Raw genomic sequence first — 27,674 nt, 5'->3', positions numbered from 1 at the left:
ACCCACATGATTCTCTGCCTGCTGCATAAACCAGTATGTGCAGATTGAACATAAACAGTAAAATTCTTAGAGATTGTTATAATTGTAACTAACAGGATTGTTTTTCAAATCTAGTCTTACTCCTATGAGTATGTGAAAACTGCAAGAGAACTTGTAGCTCTTAGCAGTTGTGACTCTTGTTATTGCAAACACCTCACTGCATAGTCCTTTTCATATATGTACTTACAGACCATTTAAATCTTGTAAAGAGGATGGGAAAGGGATAAGATTGTATTGCAAAAAATAATTTTCTCACACATCTCAGAACTTACATTTTTTATTTTTTCCTTCCCAAGTAGATAAATATAAAAATTTCTCTTGACAGCAAAGAATTGATAGACTACTGAAGATTTCAAAACTCCAGCAGATTCCCATAGTGATACATTACTTTGTTCTTTCAATGTTAAAGTCTTAGATGCAAATTTTTAGCACTGAAGTATTTGAGCACAGCTATACTATGCATTTCTTGTGAGGTGCCTTGCATAGACAATGAAAATGTGAATTATTCACAGAGATTTGGCATCGTTTGTGATGCTCTATGCCAGTGCACCTGCATTAGCTTCTCTTTTTAATACCTGTATTGTTGCCATTTTAGTTGAAACTGGGTCTACATTTTGTTGTAAATGTCTTTATTCATGGATTCCATTTGCCTTTTCCGAGCTATAGATGTATAGAAAGTCATCAAATGATAAAATCAAATGGCAGACAAGAAGAACTGTGAAAAGCCAGAATCTTAAGTCACACATCAGTGCCTGTGGGTCTTCAGCAAAGTGGCACAACATGGCATTCAATCAAAATTAATATCATTTAAGCAACAGTGATTGAGCATAAAGGATTTCAGGGATTATTGACAGACTGAAAGAAACTGCTGGCTTGCAGTAATCAAGCAAACTCATCTGGCTATTAATTGCCAGGAATACCTGCAATGAAGTGTTCATTGCTGTTAGAGCTTGATATTGATGGATACAATTGTATAGATTCTTTCTGCATAACAAACATTCATTTGCTGTTTATTAATTTTTTCAGCGTTAGTTCCTATCACCTAAATACGCTTCCAAAAATAGAAAAGAGGAAGGAAATTATCTAAAATTATCTACAAGGGCTTGTATAAAGTGCTGCTTTTGCTGCTGCCTTGAAGAAATGTGCCAGTTACAGGCATCAGTGACTGACTCCCAAACCCAGCATAAAACCAACAAGGATCCAGCAATGATGATACCAGACAAAACACAGCAAATAAAAAAATGAAGGTTCATAAAAATATTTGTGTATCAGCTTGCCTGGCACCCCAAAGAACTCTTTACTGGAGAAGCAACATCATTTTACATACATTTTGGTGCTCTGAAAATGAAGTTTAAAATGAACATAATCTGCTTGTCCTTCCATTTATGCTCTTTTTATACCAGGGCACTTACAGTGACTTAAATGAAATTGCTTTCTGGTGAAATATGAAATTAAACTGTCTTTAATGTTACTTTTTGTAACATTAACTTCCAGAAGCCCATTGCCTGAATTCAGAACGAACTGTTCCTTGAGTGTGTGACTACAGTGAATTGTAATACTTTGTTGTGGAAATTATGGGAGGAAAACCACAGAATACTGGGAACTGAGATCCTAAAAGTGAAGTGTGTGACAGACCATTTCTAACCAGCAGAACAGGCAACCAGTTGTGCAATCCAGTGTCAATAAGTACAGAAACCAAGGAGCTGAGTTATGATCTTGTATTCCTTACAAAGCAAATCAAAGAGAGGAGAAATCACATTTGTTAGTTGAACAGACCTTGTAAAGCTCTTCCTTCCATACTGCCTGATTCTGTGTTGTCACGTGAATATCCTTTTATATGCCTTAAGACAGTAATCTCTCTAAATTCCTTTTCAATTTATGCTTAACCATGCTGATTTGCATGCACATTGAAAAGGAAATGAGAAACTTTTAAACCAAAAATCTATATTCTTAGAATTTGATTTTCATGCACATTTTTATGCATGGAATTCCCATTAAGATTACTGCAAGATTTACCTACAAATCTTCCATCCTGGAAGAATGATTAAATTCCCAAAGTTTTATGAGGAATGATGTATCTTGCTTTGCAGTTGTCAGCTAATGGTAATGAGAGGGGTGTGCAACCACACTCTGGTATGTGTGAATTGACCCAAAGGTGTGTATAAAACTGTTTTGAAAGCCAGAGTTGGATCAGAATCTGTGAGTTACTCACGTCTCAGAGGAAATACTTTTTGGTTCAGCTGCCAAATAATTTTTAAATTTTGTTTTTCTGTGGGAAAAACACCTTTAAAAACATTGTAAATGCATGTGAGCGTGCATAAAGCAGGTTTATTACATGAGTATCAGCTAAAGTTAGTATCATGTTTCCTAAATAAATTGTAACAGTTTAGATAACAAGACTTTGTTTTTTGAGGCTACTTTTCAACGTAGAGGACTCATTTGGTCTTTTAGAACTATCAGTTCATCTGAATATGGTCTGTTGCATGTGATGTAGCAAAAATTCCCATTCCTATTTAAATAAAAATACATTTTAACTTCAACCCATCCAACTGCAAAATGTCCCAGAACCTCTCCCTATTTAGTTTGAGCTGTTACACAGTAATATAGATAAATTCTATACCCTGTATTTTATTTTTAAATTATTTCAATGATTTTTATTTATTTATTTATGAAGGTAATGACTCAGCATATCAAATATTGTGTCTGACATAAATAATAAGTGAGTAACATCAGATGTTTGGAAACGAATGTTACTTGATGTTTAGAATTTATATTATAAAGAATTAAAAAGTTCTCATTGGTCTTGATTGATGAAGATGGTGCACAAACATAACTACATGATTCTGGCCTGAAGAATCTGGCCTAAGAATATAAAATGAATGCAATGAATAACTTCATTCCTGGACAACAGGTATAAAGTACTTTTTCTTATCCTGACATGAAAAAAATAACTATGAGTTTCTTACCTCTGTATTATTACATCCTTTGCAATTTGGAAAGGAGAAAAAAAAGACCTAAGAGAGAAACATAATCTAGAATATGATATTATACCGTAGGGCAAAATCTGTAGATTCTACCTATAGATATCTCAAGTCCAAAGAAAATATTGGCAAAACAGGGGTTTGATTTTATTGGCTACTTTCACATTGGCAATATATGTCAGAAATTGCCTGAAACCTACCCAATAAATCACAGAAATTCTTTTCAAAGCTGTGAATTTAAGTTATCCCTTGTAGTACCTGTGATTCAGTGTAGTACTTTTGTTGATAAAGGATGAGGCACTTGCAGTGTATTCATTTTTATGCAGTGATCCTATATTTTTACATATACTGATAATTTGGACTAATGGCTTGTGAAAGGGTGTTTTCTTTCATGACCTTGTTCAATGTATTTGTTACTTTGTTATTAAAGGGGTTGCTCTGATTCCTAAGATTCATTCTGAGCACACAAACCAGACACAAGGCGGGGAGAGTGTCCCTGTGTGGAGACTGAAATGTTTGTGGGAGAGACCATGAAGGAATGTGCCAGCAATGACAGCTGCCAGCTGATTGATAAACTCCTTTTTTCCAATTATTTTTATAAGCTGAATCTAATTTTCATTAACTATCATGCTTCTGATATCACATCTTTTTTCATAAATTCTAGAGGCCCAGAGATTCAAATATTTTTTTCCTTTTGCATTCTTTGTGTATTTTGGAAATGGCTTGGCCAAGTATGTTACATACAATTGTTATTGACTGTTTCTCATTCTAACTACAGACTCTGCATGGAAGAGAATGTTCTGATTTATAAAAAGCTATATAATTCTTTCTAGAATTCAGATTCCCAGGGTAGCTTCTTTTACATTTTGGATATTGTGGATGACAGTAACCTCCAGGGCAGTCCTGTCTGTTACTCCTATGTGATAGCGTGAGTATTCCTGATTGCATTAATTCTGGACATCTAGAAGTGTCATCAAAAATTCCAGGTACTTGTTGGCAGAGTAAGAGAGTTTCATCATTCCAAACATCTTCATTTTTACCTTTTCAATTAATGCCTAATGCCTCCTGCTTGCATTTTCTTGGCTTCCTAATTACCTTTAGTTTTCTTTCACTATAAATAAAGGATTAAACCATTGAATTTACAGTGAAAAAGGACTCCAGATTAAAAAGGAAAGAAGAAAAGAGAAAATCTAATTGGTGTAAAAGTTGTATAAATGAAGTTTCTTGTTATTTTTCTTTAAATAATGAATTATTCAGTATTTTGGTGTTAATAATTTAACAGAACCCAAAGTAAGATATCAGCAGGACGTATGTGGGATGGGTGGTAGTTCAAGTTTGATCTAAAAGGCTTGCCTTTGTATTGAAGTTGGGTTGAAGCTTTGATCTATTTATAATGAGTATTCTAAGGGTTTACTAATTATTTTAAACCTGAAGAGAATCTCATAGTCCATTTTTCTGTTGGAAAGGAACCAAAAATAAACCTTGCTGGAAGGTAAAGGCAGAAAGTCATACAGTTCGGGCACGTTTTTTAAAGTTAAAGCACGACCGCCTACTGGCTATAATTTCTGATAAGTTTGGGGGGAAAACCTATTTTCTGTCTCCTTTTTGCATTCTATAGCATGAGAAATTTTCTGAGGTACTTCTAACTTCTGACTGGAGATACTGCATCCTTTATATATTCCATCCATTTAAAAAGTTTGCAGCCACGAAGTTAAGATGCAGATTTTTTTTGTTCTCTTTTTTTTTTCTTGGGAATTACACTTAGACAAAATGTGTACCAATTTGTGTTACCACATTTACTCTATTAACAAATGAAAATAACATACTTATTTATGATTGTGGGATACTAATCCATTTGTCAAGGGAAACTGTATAAAATGGTCATGATGGTACACAAATACAACTTTAAAAATAAATATGAATTTATCACTGCTTAGAACATTGCTCAAGATTTGAGAGTTTTTTTTGAAAACCAAATACTTGTGCCTGATCCGTATTTAATTCCATATTTAAAGGCAAGATTCTCATCCCACTTTGTTACAATTTCTTTGTATGATGATTTTGTCATTCCTCAATGCATAGACAGAACACAACTGAAAGTGCCTAAGCTGATCATTATGGAACAGGAGTGACAATAATCTGGGGGACAGAAGTCCTCTGGCTGTTTGTCTACAAGCACTGCAGGATGAAGCCCTAACACCTGAAAATTCTCATTGTGTTTGGGGGTTCATATAAATATTGTTCAAAGCTCTAGTAACAAGCTTAGGGAATTGATATGTATTTGCATTACAGAAAACAGAAATTAATATAAAACAGTTCTGTAGATTCTCTCCTTGAATCAGTGATTTTTAAATTTGCAATACATAGAAAGTATTTGTTTTATGCAGATATTTAACTTACTTGATGGTGGGAATGAATATTTTTTCTCACTGAAAACAGAGACCTATGGTTACACTATGGTAACCATATACTATGGTATTAAGTGCTATTTACACATGGGAGGAATTCCCCCCTCCCCTATTTCCTAGGAAATTTTCCAGTTTTCAAGGGATGCTGACTAGTTTAATGAATGTATAATGCATACAAAATAGTTACTCTTTTTTTTCCATTGAAACAGTATTTGGGATTAAAGGTGAACCTCTTTTCATGGTTCAAATCATTTTCATTAGCAGGAAGGAAAAACATGCCCAATAAGCCTGATATTGCAAGGAATTATTTAAAATAGTTCTGAGGAGCAATTTTTGCCTTTTCAATTATGCAAATACACATCAAGTTTTTGTCTTTGGCAATCTTTGACTCACAGTAAAAAAACTGACACAGACTTTTTGACCTGACACAAATGTAATAGCTCTGAAGGGGTTTTTCATACCTTTACCCTGGCACAAGATTAAAGAAATGGAAGTACTGCATTCCACAAATCAAGCTCATACTTATACCTGTATCTTATCCTTGTGATTAAATTTTTATAGAATCAGAATAATTCACACAGGAAGAAACCTTGAGAGTTTCTAGTCCGATCTCCATCTGCTCAGAGCAATATCAGCAGGGAATTCAAGGCTGATTGCTTTAGGCTCTGTCCAGTCAGGTCTTAACCTGCATGCAGATTGATTCCACAACCTCTCCTGGCAACCTGTTCCAATGCTTGATTATCCCATGGGATTTTTTTTTTTTTTGAGCCATAATATGCAGAGCCTTCCTCATTTTCAGTTTTTGAGCCTGTCTCTTGTTCTGTCACTGTGCACCTCAGTAAAAGTCCTGACTCTGCCCTCCTGACATTTTTTCCATGTTGGTAGTTCCCTTACTCCTTGAACCTTTCTTTAGGCTCAAAGACCTTTTCCTAAAGACAAAGACTGAGGCAAAGTTTCTCTTGTCTGTCTTCACTTTCACATCCTGTGTATGTCCTTTCTGTTCTGGAGCTCAATCACGAGTTTCCTGTGAAACCAAACAAGTCTTATGGGTATATATGCTCATTTTCCTGGGAATGGAGTGTTCTGCTTGCAGAAGATTGCCCTTAAAGGTCTTCCAGCTCTTTTGAGATCCTTTTCCTTTCAGAGCTACCTCATACAGGGTCTCACCCACCCTAAAGAAACCCCTGCCTAAGCTGAAGTCTGTCCTCTGAAAGTCCAGCTTCTGTACTTGGCTACTTGCCTCCCTTTGTCCCTCAGGATCTTGGTTGAGTATCACTAGTCCATGGTCATTCCAGGAAAGGATGCCATGGGTTATCACACATCTATTTGCTTCCTTTGTGACTAGCACATCCAGCAGTGTGTTTGTTGAAAATCATTCTTTCATTCTGTCAGCTTGGGAGCCAGAAGGATATTATTCTTAAATTAGTTCTTTAAGGATTGATCACAGAGCTTGATTATCCAGCCAGCTTTTCAAAGGGAAACCTGTATATCTAACAAACCTAGTTGTAAGATCACTCCTCTATACTGGAAAAACATCTGGAAATAGTGTTTCTACAATGACTTTGCTTAATCACTATTACTGAAGTAGACCATACAATGGTATAATTTAAAAATCAGAGTAGCCTTACTTAAAAAAAAGAGAGAAGTTTTGCAAAGAAACTGAGAGTATCATCATAAGAATAAATATGCTGAAAATATTTTTAATAGCTGAATAGTCATATTTTTAATTTTGTTTTTACCTATAACTAGACTTCTAGGCTGCTATAACTGATCAAATAATAGGTGGGAATCTCTTAATTAACATACTCGTATAACTAGAGACAGTTTGCCAAATTCAGTGAGGTGTAGCTACTTTCTGTTAATTAATTACTGAGTGATCATTTAAGAATTTGTCACTGGAACCTGGAAGGAATGGATAATGACACTGTTTGTTACAAATTCAAATGAATCTAGATCTAAGAGGAAAGTTTACAAAAAAGAATATTAGAATTAGACCTAATCTATCATTTAATTAGCTCTACCAATTAAAAAGCTGAAAATGAAAAAGGCCTTTAACTGTTCACTCACAGGATTTCACCTTCAAGGTGCTGTACTTTTAAGGTACATAATAAACACTAAGTCCATGACCTGTCAGTGCAGCAACCAGACTTACTCATTGTCATCAAATTAAGTATTTAGGGGACAAAATTTGTAAAGCACAATACTAGAAACAGTTTATGACTTTTATACAGCAGAATTTTTGCTATAGAAATGTTTTTGAGTGATACAAGGTCTGAAATACTGTAACAGGGAATCTTTCACAGTGTCAAAACTAACATTGACTCCAATCAAACTGGGGCAATGGAAATCTTGTCCAAGTCAATGGAAGGTCAATGCAAATGAAAATAATATAGTACATGGGTGTACTGCTCTTTAATATTAATTATATCTCTATGCTGTTGGTTTTATTGGGATTATACTGAGGTAGAATTTCGTTTGGTTTGAAATATTTTTGTGTTTGAAACAGGTAGATGACTGGAAGAATGGAGATCCTATGAAAAAAATATTTATTTTCTCTCATTCCATTTTTCCATGCTTTCTGTTTCACTAAAGTCAGTGGAAGAAGAGATTTTTAAAGCTCGTAAACTCCTGCCTGACATGAACTGAAAACCATGTATGATAAACCACAGTGCTAAGCAGTCATAGTTTATTGTGTAAAAAAAATACTTAATTCTAATTTATTGTGATTAATCCTAGAATTTACTGAGTAATCCAGACACGCTGTAGTAATCTACTAGCTAAGTAATATACAGTAAAACAGATTTTTTGCTTCTCTGTTCCTTATTTTGCCACCATAGATGATACGTAGAAAATGCTTGTAGCTTGTACACATTTTCATTGGGATTGTGATAATTTAAGTCTGAAGAATGACTAAATACATAATATAGAAGATGCCAATAGCTAGGACATATGCAAAAATCAAATCACAATTAGTCATTCTAAATGTTTTAATTTGATCTTTTAAGCCACATCTGTTTCTCTTATTATATAGTGTATTCTGGTACAACTGCAATTTTGCACAGTAATATATGAAAAATGTTTAAATGTTCACTGTTTGTCTCAGTACAAGAACACATTTGTTCTTATGAAAAAAAATTAAATCACATTACATTTTTCCATCATGGCTTAAATATGTTTTTGATGAACATGAGATTTCATGTGTTGACTCGCTGAGCATGGGAATATTCTCTGTTTATAGGAAGAAAACCCTTTAAAACTTTTAAAAGCAGGAAATTTGGAAAGAACTATGATTATTTCTCATTATTTAACATAAATAAAAATATGTGTAACATCGAAATGAAAGGAAAAAAAAAAAGAAGGATGCTTACATGCCACTACGGACTGAAAGTGTAAGCAGAATACACAAATAACTTTCAAAAACCCAGGCTGCTTTCTCTCAGTATTTACCATGTTTAAGCTCCCTGAAGACTGCCATAATTAGTTTTCTCCCTTACAAGTAATTATGAGCACCTGTAATTTAAAAAAAAAATATTTGTGTCTGAGATATGATCCCTCGGGTATTTTTCTTTTAGATCCTTCCTTGTTTGCTCTCAGAAGTTCTTTTTGACTAACTTCTACTCTTGGGATACTTTAAAGGGGATGAATTGTTCCTCTTCAATTACTTTTAAAACCAGATGAGGCCTGAAAAAAAACACTTTCTCAAAATAGCTGTGTATCACTCTTAGGGAATTATTCAGTACCACACACTGGAAGATACTTTGGAGATTGAAAATCCTGGTATTATGTTCCTCTACTCTTCCTTCTGCTTGGAGGTGTCTCAGGTCAAACTCTACAGAAATTAATCTTCCATACCTGAATACTGGCATTAACTTTAAGCCAAAAGATTTCCTCAGAAAGAATTATTTCATAGTAATTTTGCTTAATGCAAGAACCTGACAGGATAAGCCATGGAGTCCACAAAGAATTGCCCATTAATTTGACAAACCTAAACCGCTGACTATCTGAGGAAAGAATTTCATTCAGTTTGTATTCTAATACTGTATTGATCTTAGAATGTTCTTATCATTCTTTTTGGTGTAGTAGACCACTGATTAAATTTTATGTGTTTTCCTTTTCATAAGATATTTTGCAATTTCTCTGTGCATTGCATCACCAACACTGTCTGGAGGAGCTACTTCATATAAGCAAATTCTCAGTGATGGATGAAAATCACTTTAATCACTGAAAGTGATTTGGTTTCAAGAAGCACTTTGGTTTAAAGGTTGTCAGATACAATACATGCTCCTCAGTACATACAAGGATAGAGAGAGATGTGTAGCCTTAACATTTTAAACCTGTAGGTAAATTACAAAGCACAGACCTGTAATGTCTTCCCAGGTTCTGGACAAAAGAGCCATCATGGGAATTTTGTGAGTTTGTGCAGATAAGGAATTCACACCTTTCTGCTTTTGTGTCCTCCCTGTGCAGAAAGAAATGCCAGTTGCACAATCTTAAAGGTGGCACACTGATCTTCAGTCAGGCTGAGTGGGAGACCAGGAGTCAACAGATCCTATTGTACTGCTGAGAAAAAGCCCAATTGGCTCTAATTTTTGTTTTCATCCCTTCTTTAATCCCTGTTAAAAACAGTGGAAACACTATATTCTTGGAGGGCAAAAAACCCACTGTCTTTCTGCTTTATCAGTATCAGAATTTCTCTGCCTTTCTAATTTATTAATATCAAACTAAGAAAAGGTTAATTAATACAAAACCCAGAAGTACAGTGTGCTCCAGAACGCCCTTCTTTTATCCTGTCATGCAAATACTCTACAAGAACAGGAATGGTATAAAGCTATTTATATGAGCCCTATGCTTGGCTGAGAAATAACCTATAGAAGAAGGTCTTTTCAAGGAGCAGTGCCCATTCCCTTTAAGGCCCCTCAATGTTTTCTGGGAAGCAGCTCCACTTGGTTACATTCGACCTTGTTAAAAGAAATACATTCAAACAAAGGGCAACTAATCTAGGTTTCTCAACAAGACTAAAAAATGAAAGCAATCACTGGCTTTTCAAAACTTGCAATGGTCTTGGCTGGACATGCTCACCTTGTAATTGTATTTTCCCCAAGAGCCTTTCTCCCAAATAAGAGGTTGGGATGCTATTGTAATGTCAAATCTGACTCACTGTTACAGTTGCTATTAAAAGTTAGCAGCTGTAATTAGGGAAGAATTTTGAAGCTGCAGTGTTGTATTGTCAGTTGTAACAGCTTTTAATTATCTTATATTTTTCTTTAAAGTGATCAGCTTTGCTGAAGTTGAATGTGCTTTTATCATTTTTGCTCTGGAAATGAGCTGACACATTTAATATAATTTAGATAGAAATACTGTTGCTGCAGAAAACAATTGGAATCTCTGAACTTTTTAAAGGATTTTGAACACAGGAGACAGCCATAGTGCTTAGAGGGATTTTGCCATCATCCAATTAAAATGGTCCTCCATTCTTTCTAATACCATTCTATCTGGTCTTAAAATGCGTAAGACTAATTACATTAGCCCACAGAGGCTTGCATGGCTAATGCTATTGGCCATTTCCTCAAATGGAAGAATTATAAATGATTAAACACTTTGCAAATAATACCAGTGTTTCTGCTGCAGGACTGGATTTGATGCATAGATACAGTGCCATTTTCACACTCTGCTCACAGCAGCGACGGGTGCTCGAGCTTAGAATAGACGCCAATGTTGAAACTGCAACAGCCAATTCCTTTGTCCCTCCAGCTCGTGAGGAAACCAAACCCTTTTGTTTCTATTTCTACTCTGGACTTATGCTGAGGATGGAAAGAATAAAGACAGTCATAGATTAGTTTTACAATAGGACATGCCTTGTTATGTGCAACTTCACTCCCTTCACTCATATCAGAAAAAAAATTAGTGTTCCAGGGAAGGATCCTGAATCTTAAGGACCTGAAAGAATGCAGTTGGTGTAGGCTCTAGTTGTGAAGAAGAGTCTGGGTTAGCAGACTATCCTGTGGCATGCAGCAGCCCAGAAGCTGAGATGAAGCTGAAGAAATGCTGCACAGTATTGTCATTTTTTGGCAGGCAGCATCCTTGTCAATATTCATGAGCACTCAGCGGAGTGAGAGAACCTGTCACCCAAGGCATGTTACACATTGATGACAACAACCAGTCACAGGTCCTCTACCCTAACATGGAGATAGATTAAGTTCATTTACAGTTGTCACTCTGAAAGAAGGAAAACTGTTAGGCAGGAAAGGACAGGCAGCGTTGGTTCTGCAGCCGCTCTTACAGCCAGAATTGATGTTTTCAGTTTTTGGATCTTGCTTCATAATTGTTTCCACAAGACTGGAAAATGTGAAAATTCTGTCAGCTTCAGGATCTCCAGCAAACCCGAAAATTAATCCTTATAATCCTCATATGATGTTGTCCCCATTAGGGACCAATTTAGCTCATGACTGTTAGTTCTGGGAGTGCTCTCACTGCAGCATGTTGGTATTAGATTGCATTGTTTTGATAAATTCTAATTTCATATATTGTAACATTCCTATCCAACTAAAAATCCATCATGGGAGAGACTCATTATCATGTCATGATCTTGTTCATGTTCTGTCTTTTTAATTATCCCAGACATTACTGGCTCTATTATGCAGTCCCCAGATTCTTTGGGGCAGGGGGTACATAATGGTTCAGTTGGGGGGGTTGTGCTGTTATTAATGTTTGAGGAGGTGGGATGCCTTTCAAACCACAAAAGATGAAGTAATCAAGCAAGCAGGTGTGGATGGGTATCCTTTTATCCTCCTAATGCCTGACTAATCAAGAGATGGGTAATAAGACTATAATGTTTCAGAAAGGATAAGACCTTCTCCCTTTGAAACTCCAAAAAGCTCACAAAATGCTACAGGGGAATTTTATTGTTGTGAATCTATCTAAACATTAGAATTGAAATTTGGCAAATGGGAGCTTTGATTTTTCACAGAAGAAAGGGTAATTTTCTTTCAAATACATTCATAATTTACTTTCTATTTTATAGAGGTCTAACACTTTGGAGGATTTGTTTGTTTGTTTGTTTTTGTAAATATAAATGCCCACCAAATTAAGTCTCATCAGTAGTAAATGCAGTGCAATATAAATGGTGTTGGATGGTATTGGACAGTTCTATGGTCACAGTCACCCACCAAGTGTTCAATATCTTGGGGAAAGAAAATATCTTAACTATTGCCTTGAGCAAGTTTGTAAATTGTGGGTATGTTCTCTTAAATTTTGCTTTAATGTTCAAAAGAAATATATTTCACTGAATGCTTTTCATTATTTCTTTTCCATATAAGGACTGTATATATACACACATATCTGTACACACATAAGTCCCAAATGTTTATAAATTGAACCAGGAGATTCAGGGTATTATACTTTCCAGGGTAAATAGCTTTTTGAAAAATATTTAACTTCAGCTTTAAGAGCATTGGATGAGATATGCAGCACTGGATACACATTTCCCAGTGCTGGGGGAACCCAAATTCCACTGACATTCAGAGGAACCAAAACACTTGATTCTGACTAAATCATTTGTGATGGAGGTATGTCAAATTAGGATATCTGAAAATTAGTCTGTAGAATCTGAATGCAAAAATATTTTCAGTATCTTCTAATACCTTTGAATAGAGCCTTTCCATGGCCTTAAAATCTCACTTTTCTGAGGAAAGTACTAAGAGTAATTTAAGTTTGGGTAAAGAAAGAAGTGGTCTTTTTTACTTTGAGGGACTATTGCCTGCTTCTTGAGATTATTGAATTTTCATTCTAGTCTAGAGAAAAGCAGTATATTGCCAAGATGAAACAGAAAGCTTAATAGGCACTATAGCTCTTGATGTTTATAGAAACTGCCCACAATCTTAAAAGACACTAAATTGGACTCTAAAATACTGACACAAATGAATCAGGAGGAAATACCTCTTGCCATGGTGCTACCAGATCTGTCATTCACATTTAAAATACAATGTTATTGTTAACTTAATTAGGTAAAATTAGACATGACGTGTCAAAGAAGAATGGGAAGTCGTAGAATCATAGAATATCCTGAGTTGGATGGGACCCACAAGGATCATCCAGTCCAACTCCTGGCCCTGCATGGGACACCCCAACAATCCCATCATGTGCCCAAGAGCATTATCCAAATGCTCCTTGAGCTCTGTGAGCCTTGGAACTGTGATCACTGCCCTGGGGAGCCTGTTCAGTGCCCAACCACCCTCTAAGAGAAGAACATTTTCTTAGAAAAAGACCAGCATTTATTTTTTCAGCAAAAGACTGAAATATTTGAGATCTTATAGGCAACTGGAAGACCTACAAAATGAATTTTTAAAGAAAGGAATTTTAGCTTTCTTAACAAGACAAAGGTATATATCTATTCCACTTTTAAAATTGTTACAGGAAAATGTCACAATTCTGCTCAGGGGCAGGGGGAGACTACTAGATTATTTTATCAGAGTTTTAGTATGGTACCATGGTTTTGATATCCAGTTGACTAAGTGCTGTTCCTTCTTGCTGAACACTTCAGGTCATTACAGAGTACTTGTTATTGTTAGGCACTAGGTGGCCTGCTTGCTAAAACATCGTAATGAAGGCTTACACAGAATATTTGCAAAAGTACTGCGTGAAAAAAATAAGCAAATAAAAATGCATCTTTAATTTCTAATAGAGGAGGATGCATTCAAACCAAAAATGTAACGAACACATGGAAATCTGCAGATAGTGTAACCTGCTTAAATCCAAGTGAGCACACAGTTATTTTGTTCTTGTCTTGCAGACAATATTTAGATAAGAGATCAAAGTGTCCCACTGAAGGATAAAATAACCTGTATTTTCTCTAAATCATAGGCTCTTAGTTCTCTCAAGGGAAGGTGAAAACCAGTAAGTAAAATGTAGCAGGGATCTTTTGTTTTAGTGCCCTAATGGTTTAATGTGTTATGCTCAGAAACATGAAAAGGGTCAGTATTATTTATAGTTTCTAAGGAGTAAATGTAACAGCTGCTGTTGCAGGAGTTAGTTGTACACATGCACTCGATCTGATCTACAGAAAACAATAATTAGGAGTAGTAGGCACAGCAACAACTTGCTGGTTTTTTTGTTGTGGTTTGGTTTGGTTTCAGTGACTGAAGGCTAAACATGACCTGTGGTCTTTGAATGTTGCAACCTGGGTCCTGTGCCACTACAGACCATGCTAAACTATGTTTTTCAGCTATTTCAGTGTTTTCATTTGTTGGTCTGTGACTCTTGCTAGTGTCAGTAGGAGATGTGTGGGGATTTGAGGTGATACTCTGAGCCTTTGGACATTGAATTAAAAAAGAAGTATCAATTGTGTTTATTTAAAATATAATGAAATAATAATTTCAATAACAAATAGTCATTAAAATGATTTTGCTGTTGAACTGAAGGGCTAAAATAATCAACCATGGAATTTTTTCAATCTGATTATTGACCTTCTTTACTTCAGGTCAAATGCAAGAATAATGAGATGGCTGAGATTGCAATGGTTATAATATCTACTACTGATAGAATTCTAAAATATTAGTGGTCAAGAAAACTGCAAATCTTTTACTGTTCTGCAGAGACCATGGGAGATGTATCTGAACCAAGGCATGGAACATCATCTGCATTTCATGCAACATTATTTCAGTCATCAGCTTGGAAATTTGTTTTGCAGATATTTTTCAACTGAATTCCCCTAATGTCTCTGTTATAAACCAAATAAATGAACAAACAAGAGAAAGCCCCATTGCATCAATTTCTAATTGTATGGGAAAAGGCACTGTGTGGCTCATGTAATTGCTTGTTTTGTTTTCTCCTGACATAATATGAATTTAAACAATGGATTGAGATAACTGACCGTATTTTTCTAGGACAGGAAAGATATTTCAACCTGATATTTGTGTGCTTTAATCTGGGTAAGAGTAGAACACACCAGCAAACATATGGCAGAATACAGTGTATACCATGAAAATGTCTATTTATTTTTTTTTTTCTCCAAGAAAACGTTGCATCCCAATAGAAGGGGAACTATAAGAACTTCTGTTGTTTTGATTTGATCAAAAAGTTTATTCCTCCAGCCAAGCCTGAGCATGAATCTCTTGAATTGATTTTAAAGAAACCAGACTTGGCAGTATCCCTCAGGTTACAGAGAACGATTCTCCATTTAAAACAGTGCAGATCCATCCACACTGTGCACTGAGAAATAATATGCCTCCTCAAACTCTGCCAAAGAAAGGAAAAAAATCTGTGATATGTGCCACAAAATCTCACAAAAATATCCCATCACTAATGCTTGTAGTAGAAGCAGTGAAGAAATTACTGATGCACAGAGAAACATCACTGCGAGATGTTAGACTGCCTCTAGGAGTTCATCATGTCTGCACATCAGAAAACAGTTGTAATGTGCTGCATCACGTAAAACACAGAGGAATTTTATTAGGCAAGTAGACCTGCAAACTGAAGACACTCTTTTAATATGGTATGTTTGAAAAAAATCAAAATATCTTCTAATACTTTACAGTATACATGGGACAGACATTATTAAGTTCCAGGGAAGTATTCCATAATCCTGTTAAACTGACTATATTTTCTTCATAATAATTTTGTTGCAGTAGGAATTGTGGCTACTTTTCAGTACCACAACAGTTTAATACTTCCAGTTTCTATACCAGAATAGAACTTTGTCTTAGGCAAATTCACTGAATACACTTAATACATATTTTATGTGACACATCCAGAATTCTGATAGATTTTAGTAGCAAGACCAAATTTTCTTTACTAACCAGAATTTGAATTTTTCAAGTTCTGAGCACCTACTTTACTGGAAATCATTAAGAGTTCTGACCAACAGTTACATTATCAGATGCTAAAGATTTGAAATGTTATTATTTTATCTTAATTTAATCACAAATCAATATTTCTACTCCTTATACCAGTAATTGATGGAGCAGTTAATCTTATCACTGTTGTTTTTCCATCTTGTGAAGCAACATATAATTATGTCCTTGTGTCACTTGCGTTGACCTTGTTTAAGTCATTCAAAACAACCTCTGCATAAAAGGAAAAACATCCATTTTCTTGGCAGGTCTTAGATTTGGAGGCATAATTAGCTGATGTAAAGGAACAGTCTATCTGATATCTTAAATGTTTGCATGACATTTCTATTACAACCCTAATACAAATGTCCAATTTCCAGAAATAACCAAAATGTCTTGAGTCATCTGTAGTTGCTTGAAATAGGCAAAGTAACCAAAATATGAAGCGTGATAAAACTTACATATGATACAGTATTTAATGTAATCTAATATTATTCAAAGATTCTCTGTGTTGTAATTATTTCAGCTAAGAGACAGGTATGTGTTTTGTGGTATATTTTTTACTCTTTTCTGACTGTCTTACAACTAAATAATAAGCTTTTATCCAGCATGAAGTCACTCTATTTATATGCAAAAGTAGTTTTTTCACTTGGGTTTGTGGAGCAAGGACATGACTTTTATACAAAAGAGAGGAAGAAGAATATACATCCATTTGAAATTTTAATCATTGTTCACACGACTCCTGTAAGATTTTTCCCCATTTAATTTCTGCTTTCAAGAACTAATATTTGATTCTTTCAAAAAATGTTCTACGTAGTGTACCAGTAATGAAAAAATGCATCATGGACCCATGATATTGTGTGGGAAAATGTGCTTCAATAAGACTTCTAAAAGTTTTCTATGAACATGATAACCTACAGGACTCTGATATGCAGAGCTCTTATTATTAGATATAAATTCTCCCCCCTTCCCAAATCTTTTGAAGCTGTTCATCCTGTTGCATGATGTCAGAAGAAAGAGAATGGGTGGGAAATAATACCCCAAATATCCCAAACTTGATGCTTCTAGGCAAAACTTTAAAAATCAGATTTTCTGAGCTTCAGGTGAGCAACAGCTTTACCATGACAGGCTTCAAGAGCATAGCTTGTTTTGATCTGGCCTGACATTTGTAATAAAATCTAAAATTAAGTATTAATTACTGACACGTAACAGTCTATGCAAATATTTAATAAAGTTCTGTTTTTGAGATGTGTAGGCTCTTCCACTTTAAGGTCAAGTTGAGGAATTCCATTTCCAGAGCTGTTGTTCCAGCAAACTTTTTAAGCCTTGCAGAAGATGCCACTGTTTTCAGTGGGCTTTGAATCAATTTAATTGTCGACCAGATACTCCAGTTCTTAAACCACACTTACTATACAGGCCCTGCACATCAAACTGCTGTAACACATTTTAAAGATCTTATAAGTCTGTTTTATCCAATTCTGTGACTCTTTTTACTGAGTATTTTTTGTACAAGTAGTTTAACTGTCTTTTGGTATCTGCTTTCTCTGAGGTCTAAACAGCTATGCTCCATCATTTCCATGGGATAATTTAGTTTTCAATCCCTTTTTCAGAATCACTTTAGTGTAGTGCTCCTGGCACAGAATTTGCTCTGAGAAGCAATTCATGTGTTTACAATCTCTGCAGCAGTTTGGGGATCTGTCAGGATGGGAGTTGCTGTGCACAAGGAAGTCTTTTACCAGAACAGTCAAATGATTCTTGTGTCATTTTTTTTTTGTTGAGGGTTTTTTAACATTACAGAGAAAAAAAAACTTTACATTTTTTGTCTACATAAACTATTGAACCAGAGAGGTAATTTTCTTATGTATCAATAAGGCAAAGCTCTTAAAACTGTTAGGTAGTGGTGTTGTGTTGTCAGAAGTTTCTCTTTCACCAGGTGGTGGTTGGATCCCATCAAGCAGAGGTGGCCAAGGGCTGCCAGCTGAGGCGCTCCCCCTGGCAGGAAGCAATTCCTGTCACAAGGCTTTCCATGGTTAAAGATGTTGAATTTGCCTTTATGGTCAGGTAACAAAAAAGCAAGAGTTTCCCTAAAAACTGCCTGAGGGTCAGTGGAGGAGTGACAAGCCTTCAGGTGGGCTAGAGTCAGGGTAGGGCTGGCTGGGAGGAAGAATTTGCTTATCATCTGTTTTTGGTTTGTATTCTAATATAACTTATCTTCAAGTGGTTCTGTTCTGCCCTTGGAGAAGCCTTCCTCAGAAATCCTCTTCTCTTAGGAGTGTTATATTGCATACTGCCCTGTTTTATTCATACAGTGTATTTAGATAGGGCCAGTTAGCTCAAAAATGTGTTGATTGCTTCCCTGCTCTGGGCCCATACATAAATTATGAGAAAATTCCTTCCAAGATGTGCAATTAGTTCTCAAGTTCATGGTACTCTTAGAGATTCCAGAGATGAATTTATGATTTATAAAGATGTCTTCCTATGTAAGGTATCCATATGTTACTGGTGACAACTTTGGACAAACATGGTGATGTGGCTGTTAATTGGTGAGATACATCCTAAGATATAGGGATTATCTTTTATGGTGTATTCGATGTTTTGAACTCTAGATTAGTACCTTCTAGTTTGCATTTAATTTACATTTAAGCAGAATAAAAAATCCCATATGAAAACAGGCAGCTATGCTACTACTGGATGAAAACATACCATTTCTTTGGGTATGATAAGACAAAGAGAAACTGATGGAAATATGAAACTTTAGGCAGTTTAAAAAAAATTATAGAACACTTAAGATTCTGGTATCGTTTAATGACTAATATATGTATTCTAACACTCAGGAGAAATATATTTTTTCCTTCAGAAACTGGATGTAAATAGTGCAAAATTCTGGATAGCCTGAGTTTAACAGGAATTACAGAATATAAATAGATTTTTTTTTTTCATTTAACTCCTGACTTTAAAAAAAAAATGGCAGTATGTATAGGTTTTGGGTTTCTTTCTATAAGTTTTGAGAACAGTGCTCTCACAAATGGATCTTTAAAAGAGAAGTGCAAGTTACTGTAGTTACTTCATCTCTGTGTTTGGAACTGAAGAGATGTTGGAAGAAGGCAGCTGATTTCGGCTACTCTAGAATATATAGCATGTGTATTACTGGGCTCCAGGCAGAACTGTATCTGATGTAAGCAGGTAATAAAGAATATAACATTCAGCTGTGAGAAGTATTCCTGGTCTGATTCATAAATACTTGTGTTGTTTAATAGACACTGTGAAATGTGGGTTTTTTACTAGTCAGTAATGAAAGTTATTAACTGGCAGTGAGGCAGTAAAACAAAATGCATTATGTGTGAAACAGGTGATCTTGACAATTGCCATTTAAAAGGGTTTGACACAAATGACTAAAATCAGATTTACTTCCATTTTTAAATAAATAAAAATGTGTCTTATGTTGGAGTGTATCCAACAATCACATATGTGGTTTCACATAGTTTTTATTGTGATACCGTGTTCTCTTGCCAGTGGTTCATGGATGACTTTTCTTTTGTTTGTTTTAGCAGAGATTTAATTTTCAGATTTGAGGCATGAACAGATTTTCAAGCACCAAAACTAGAGCAATTTTCACTTGATTTGTAAAATATATTCATGTAGTACAAACACACAAATAAAAAGCAAAGAAACTGACACTATGAATCATACCATGAATAACTTGATTTTTTGTAATGTTTTTTGAAGTCAGCCACTGAATTTTAGTGAATATATATTTGAATTTGTAGAGCAATGTTGTGTTAATTTTGAGTTGTAACAGTCTGCAGATTTATAGGGAGTTTGTGTATTGAGTTTGGTTTGATGTTTTTGCAGTTTTTATTCCTTTTTTTTCCCCCTGTTTATTCAAGTATCCTAGTATTTCTTTCTAGGGAAATGGAAATAACCATGCTTATCAGAGACATCTTCCCCCCCTTTTTTTTTTCCATGATTTTTTTTTCCAACCTTTAGCTTTTGTGCAGCTCTGGTGCAAAAATGTTTCACTGCTAAAAGCAAGATGATTTCTTAGTGTCACTGGTATGTAAATAAATTTGACACTGCATATCTCAGAGATCTCTGAAATAAGTTACAGGATATTTCTAAAATATTTGCTGAGTGGCTTCTAGATGTGTTTTCCCAAAGGTGGACTGTAGTTATTATTTTAGTAAAAAAGAGACTTCATCTCTAAAGGGATTAGTTTTCAACAGTTAAAATAAATTGCTTCTTATGCCATACAGCAATGTGATTGAGTTTAATTTTTTCATTCAGCATGCTCACTGCCTATTGTGTGTTTATAGTTCTGTTCAGTGGTTCCAGGATCTTCATGCAAATCTTAATAAACACTCTTCCTATCAGTTGCAGATTAATATCAGGAAGACAGAATTCTCTTTCAGTAAGAAGTTATCAGTTGCTTGTTTTCCACGCTTTTGCTGCTTCTTCACGTGCCTGCAAGAACCTGTCTGTGGGTCATTAATGTGTTATTTCCTCAAGTGAAGAGCATTTTTTACCCCCTATGATGGAAAAGTCATAAAAAAACTTAAAATACCCTATTTTTAAAGCAGTAAACCCCCTGGATCAGGAAAGAATGCAACTGTAAGCAAGTTGTGGCCTACACTTACTTAATTCTTTTGTTGAATTAAATGGATGTGGGGTGATGTTTTCTTCTGGTGCTAAGAATTTCCAGTTTCATTTTGTTCATCACCAAAAAAAAAATCAAATTAAAGAAACCTCATTGAAGTCAGTACCATCATGCTAATAAAAAATAGATCAAAGAATGAATCAGTCCCTTAGTGGATTTAGAGTAAAATCATATGAGGGAATGAATTTGAAAGCCTTGATAATATAACAAATTGTCTGTTTCTCTTTGAGGTAGGTCTTTTCTTTGAATACGATAATGAAATATCCTGTGTAGGGAGTGGATTCTGTGGATAAATATTTATGGCTGCAAAATAATTTATGTTTGAAATACTATAAAGTGTGAAAATGAGTTCAGATTGTTTGTTATAATTTGTGTGTGGCCTTAAAAAAATGAGAGGGATTTCTGTCAGGCAATGGCTTTGTAGTGCTTCTTATTGTCACCAAAACCAGTAAGAAATATCTCTAAATTCTCTATCTTTTTAAAAATAAACACCATCAAAACCAGCCAGCTCCTCAATGAAACCTGCCTGTGTGCAGCTATGGTGGTGGTTTATGGCAAGCAAAGTAACAACCCAACAGCTAAAATACCAAACACTAAAAATCTGGAGTATCAGAAAGTTCCTACCTAACAATCCAGCAGGTGAGATCTACAGGATAAAGTTGAAATCCACACCAGTGTGGTTCAAGAATTCAAAGTTTGTGCATAGAGCTGTCAGTTGGCACTTTAGAGGGAGCTTTTGTGAAGTGGAACAGTTGCAAAGAGCTCACTCTCAGTTAAATAACATGATAATCATGGTATTGACTGACAGATAGAGCCCATGTCATGAAGATCTTTTGCTCTGAGAAACAGCATTTTAATACAGGGATTTAAATACTCCTGTTTAAGGAGCCCATGGTGGATTAGCAGCAAATGAAAAGAATATTATATTGAAAAAGTGTGGTCTCCTAGCTAAATTTGTCCAAGTAATTAAAATAGGTTCAGGAATATGAAGATAAGAATGGGAGTGATATTTTCAGGATTTCTTCTTTACTGTGATTTCAATAATTGGGTATTGATGTAGTTTTGGACTTCAATATAATATTCCTAATTCATTAAATAAGATACTTTTTTCTTTAAACTTGATATAGTAATTACAAAATATTACCACAGATTATTTGTTCCTACTCTAAATCAAATCTGAGCCCAGGTATTAAAAAATAGTGTTACTTCTTAATGTGAAGTGGACACCAGAGCTCTTTACCCCTTTTACTACTTTTCTGTGATCCTCTTAAGGAAGAAATAACAAGTCCTGTAATAAGGCAAAGGACTCAGATGGGACCAGCTGGAGCCTTGTGTGTAAGGAACAGATTTAGATTCTACCTTCACAACCTACTCCATTAGGTGGTTACAGCTTTTATATTCTCTCTGCTTTTCAAGGTGTGATTTGACAGCTGCTAAATGAAGGTAATAATGAGCAGTGGTAATATTTAAATGACACCATTAAGGTTTGGTATATTGGACAAAAAAACCCAGGTATATTTAAGTGCACAGATAGTCAGATGAAGGAGAGCAAGTTTCAAATTTTTTCTCCCCCTCCTACCCTCCATCTTGTCCATCTGGGCCATTTGCCTTGCTAGTTGGGAAGTCAGCAGCACAGACAGCAATGCTTGCTTTTGAAAGCTGGGAAAATGGCTTGGCAAGCCTAATGTTACCTTCTGTTAAACAATTTTATTTGTTCTTAATTTTTTTTTCACCACATTAAAAGTGTGAGTGAGTGCTGGAACTTAGGAAAGGTCCTTTAGAGTTGGACTATTCTATTTAGCCTTCTGCACTTTTTGTTTCCTCTGTGCTCCAGTCTGAAATACTCTGATTTTATAAATGTCTTTCAGGATGATGCTTGGTTGCTAGAAAGTACCTCGTGCTCTTTTCCTTTGCATTGCTGTTACCATAGTGTTGCTGTCAGTGCTATGGCACAAATGACAGGCAACATACAGCTATGACTATATAAATAGGTTTCTGTAAGAACAACTCTTTCCCCACGACATAAGATATTCTAACTCTATATCTAAGCAGAAAATTTAAGTCATGTTGGGTTTTTTTCCCCCTCTCCTTAAAGGCCTGAATCTCTAGAACACTTTTTAAAGGTTAAAAACTGTTCCTAGAATTGTTTAGAAAGAGGTAAAGACCATTAAAAAATAGTGTATTCTATGGAATTCTTACAAGAATTGTAAGCCATTGCTGGTTGGTTTTTCCTGTTACAAGTCCTGACACTGCCTATTAGATGTCTATACCCTTTAGTCATTCAGGAAAATCGATGACAGTAAAAGACTCTATAAAAAATCATGTTAGCATTTATCTGACATGGTTTATAAGAGTGGTGTTCTGCCATTTTCATGCTTTAAGGTATTTTCTTCATTATGGCACAAAAGTAATAAGAGAGTGGTTCAAATTTCGTTTAATTAAAAAAGTAAATAAAAGTAATGCCAAGTTCCACCCTATGGTTTTTCTGGTTTTTCTCTTCGAGTCCTGCTGTTGTTATTTTATAATCCCTGGAAAATCCACTGCAGTTAAAACTGGGGTTATGGGAAATCTTATCAGTTATTTTTAATATAAATTATCTACTGGTACTATCACAACTTTCAGAATTGATTCAGGAAAGTTTTTGATGAACTCTTTAGACTGTTTCATCAATGTACTCATCCTCATATTGCTTTGTAAAACTTGACAGATAAAACACAAGATTTCGAGTGTGGTTAAAACTCCCCATATCTTCAAAACTAGGGAGAGCAGAGTGGTGTAACATTCATAGCCTTTTTAATAATAAAAATGTTTATTTTATAATGTAAGATTATTTGGAAGATTTATATACCTGACTATAAAATATTTTTATATTGTTACGATTTATAAGCAATATGTACATCAATATTGTCACAGAAGAATTTGGGATAGGGCTTGGAATTTGGTTTATACATATGGTTGTTATTGTTGTTTTGTTAATTTCCTCCCTTAAGAAATTAACTGTACTTTTCAAATATTACTCTGTAAACATCAGGATGTAAAGGGATTTTTTACTTCTATTTTGTTATTTTTCAGTTTAACTTGTGATAGAGAAGGAGAAGTGGCAAAAGAAGGCTTTCCAGTATGCACAGAAAGTGCAACCATTCTGAAATTTTGTTTTCTGGGCAACATTTAAATACCAACTCTTCATTGTGACCCACACATTTTCATTTGTGTTTTTTTTCATAGGGAACAATGTAGATATATTTATTTTAATAATAGTGAATACGAAGACGTACTTTCCTGAAATAAGAGCTCTCTGCAGGTTGAAGTATGTGGGCAATTACTTTGATGGGGTGACAATTGCTGGACATGTATTTAAAGAAGAATAAGACAGTTAATAAATAAAATCATAATAGTCAAACTAATATCCTTGTACAACATCACCACAGTTATTTCATTAAGCTCACGCTGCTGCCATAGTGTTACCAGTAATGCTAATCAGGGTCTGCTGATGACTTCCTTATTTGCATATTCAGAATTTAATATCATAATGGATTTATAAACTGGCTGTTTATCCTACACTGTTAGTTCCCTCCTGGAGGCCTGGTTAGTGCTGGATTGTGAATTGTTGCACACTGAATTCCTGAAGTGCTGCAAATACACCAGTGAATTACTGATGTAAATGGCTGCAGGTAACGCGGTGACTGCACCACGCAAACTGCACACCCCGTTCTCACCTCTGTCAGCAATCTCCTCCAGGTTAATTGAATTACTCAGTGAGCAATGCCTTTTTTCATAAGTGAAGACTTTGCAGCATTGGATTTTTACTTCAGCTTGCTCCTTTTGTACAACCCTAAAAGCCAGAAAATGCTTTGCAGTTAAATCATGCTGACGTGGAAAGATGCACCTTGCAGATCTAGTTGGAATGTTCTTTATCTGTTGCTTGCTCCCAATCCAAAGCAGTTCACAGTGTTTAAATGGAATAGCAGTATTAATTGTTCCTAATCTGTTTCACTGCAAAATCAAATGTTTTAGTTTAAATTACCCTGAAAGTGGCACTGCTGAAAGGCAGTAACTAACAGGTGAAGGCAATTACTGGCTTCAGTAATTTTTTCAACTGCTGCAACTTGATCTGCAGGAGTAAATCAATCTGTGCTATGACAGGGAGAATAAAATGAGAAGAGACAGGAAAAAAAATTACATTTTTACCTACACAATGAAAAGAATGTAGATATGTTAGTACAGGTATATTTGAAACATATGCTAAGGTGGTAGGAGCTAAGATTACATTAACTAGAAAAATCGCTTTACATGGAACTGTTGTACCTTACAGAAATGTTATTCTAGAAGATCCTAAATTCTGGAATGGCAGAATTATGTAAAGATTAAGCAAAGTAGCATATTCTCTACATGGAGTTCAATAGTGGGATTTTTCTCTTCAAAGTTCTTGGCTGAAGGTTGTATGTAAATACACAGATATCTGTATTTACCTCTATCCTGCCATTCTACTTCCACCTTTCTTGAGGTTGTTAACAATCTTATGAGGGAATACATTGTTATTCAGAACCTAGGTTGAAAAGTACAGAATTTTCTTCTATGTAGAACAAATCTTTATCTCACTTTAAAGGTATTCCAAAGTACTTTGCTTATATATGAACAGAGATTTAAAATTATATGAAATTTCTTACAGTTCACCAGACAGATTTCCACCCATTGTTGGCTGAAGTTCACCAGACATCCACCTAGATAACATTTTTCTTGCCAGTTTAAGTTCCTCAATTAAAAATAGCCAGATTTTTTTGTGGTTGTTAACAAACATTACATAATTTTGTCAGTGTAAAACTTGGGGGAGAATTAAGACAAGTGTTTTTGGTTTCCCATCTTTTAATCAAGAAGTATAAAAAGATCTGTTTCTCAGCAGATGGTTCTTGAAAACTTCTTGCCTGCTTTTTTCTTTGCAAACAAAAAAAATAGAGGACAATGTGGTAGAGGAATCAAAGGAAGAAGTTTTCCCAAGGAGTAAAGAAATATCTCTTGCTGGAAACAGGGATTTCTGTACTTATTTCTTCATTTGGTCTGATCCAGTTCTAAGATTCTTTCCTCAGTGTTTAAGTAATATTTTCAAGTAAAAAGTTGTGCAAGAAATGTTATGCATTTTTACGAAGGATTAAGTCAAATGCCACTTTATTTATTGGGTGTTAAAACAGTTCAGGTGGTTTGCCACAGGATAGGTACTCATTTCATGTCTCTGTTACTTTAAGAACCCAATATTCCCTAAGTTTTTAAGAGTTTTTCTTTTCCTTTTTCCAGCTACTCCTGGTGTTCTAAACGAATACTCATTAGTCATTCTGGAGATGGACTTGCTGTCTGGAACCTACCTCTTGGCAGTCTTATTAGCCTGTATTGTATTCCAATCTGGCGCACAGGAGAAGAATTACACCGTGCGGGAAGAACTGCCTGAAAATGTCCTCATTGGCAATTTGCTCAAGGATCTTAACCTAACACTGGACCCAGACGTGCCCCTTTCCTCACCACTGCAGTTCAAGCTCGTGTACAAGACTGGGGATGTGCCACTGGTCAGGGTAGAGGAGAACACTGGGGAGATTTTCACGGCTGCAAACCGCATCGACCGGGAGAAGCTCTGTGCTGGCATCTTCAGCGAGAACCGCTGCTTCTATGAGGTGGAGGTGGCTGTTTTGCCTGATGAAGTTTTCAGACTGGTCAAGATCAGATTCCTAATAGAGGATATAAATGACAACGCCCCCCTTTTTCCCTCCACAGTGATTAACATCTCTATCCCTGAAAACACAGCAATTAATTCTCGCTATTCTGTCCCGTCTGCCATCGATCCAGACATCGGTGTCAATGGGATTCAGCATTATGAGCTGCTCAAGGTGAGTCTCTTCCATTCTTCTGTGTAACTGTCTGTGTTACTGTCTTCCCACAAATGTTGCCAGTCCTTACCACCCCATTAGAATTCTGAAGGTGTGTGCCAGAGCTGTGGTGCAGTGCAGGTACGTCTTGAAGTGTGAATCTGTACCCCTGAGTGCATTTACTGCACTGTACCTTCACTTTGTGGAGAGCTGTTTGTGCATGTGCATATCTGTGTAACGCTGTGATGAAACATCCATGTCTTCATGAGCTCTCTACCAAAATTCAAAGTGTTTGTACACTTTGGCTGTCAGTTGTCTTAGACCATGAAAGGTGGGTGACAGTGCCAAGTGCAATAGTATTTTGCATTAGGTTTATGTCTCCCATCTTTTTGTAAACATTTTTTTGTTGGTGTCTCTTGCACAACTGTTAGATTTGAGCAGTAGAACTTCGCCCAGAAGTTGATGTGATGCTTATCTGTATATTGATGAGCTGTTCCACAATGAAAGAGTCCATTTGTCAAAGCAGCTTTGTAGTGTCTGGGCAGGAGAAAGTCCAAGATATGCACAAATGCAAGCATAGCAGTGCCAGTGCAAATATTTCTTATTCTTTTTTCTTTTACTCTTTCTACCCAAGAACAGGAGAACTGCAATTAAGGAACAAAAGAATAACATAAAAGCATGTGGTGTTTATATAAACAAGAGTGTGTGATTGCTAAATACAGGATAACTTTCATTTGAGTTTGCTAAAATAGAGAGTTTAGAACAAGAAAGACACTTGTCCTAAAACTATTGGGGGAAGCTGAAAATGCCTTCATTTCCCTTTATTTGGAATAAGGATTTATTTTGTGGTTTGGCTGCTCAGCAACCAATCTGACTCTCATTAATGACTAGAAAAATACAGACTATATAGGCCA

At 35.5% G+C, this 27,674-nt stretch overlaps 1 protein-coding gene across 5 annotated transcripts in view; it reads left to right on the top strand.

The window, feature by feature from the left end:
* The window catches only part of PCDH11X (protocadherin 11 X-linked), a 455,646-nt gene that overhangs the window by 19,678 nt on the left and 408,294 nt on the right, over window positions 1-27,674 (top strand). For all 5 annotated transcript variants that reach the window (XM_064670115.1, XM_064670112.1, XM_064670114.1 and 2 more), the window contains exon 2: window positions 26,198-26,781. In XM_064670115.1, coding sequence (XP_064526185.1) covers window positions 26,242-26,781 — 540 coding nt within the window. In that variant the 5' untranslated portion in view covers window positions 26,198-26,241. The remainder of the gene's footprint in view (window positions 1-26,197; window positions 26,782-27,674) is intronic.

The sequence above is a fragment of the Pseudopipra pipra genome, chromosome 13 (genome assembly GCF_036250125.1).
Source record: "Pseudopipra pipra isolate bDixPip1 chromosome 13, bDixPip1.hap1, whole genome shotgun sequence".
NCBI classification, from domain to species: Eukaryota; Metazoa; Chordata; class Aves; order Passeriformes; family Pipridae; genus Pseudopipra; species Pseudopipra pipra.
This window is presented reverse-complemented; position numbering and strand designations above follow the sequence as displayed.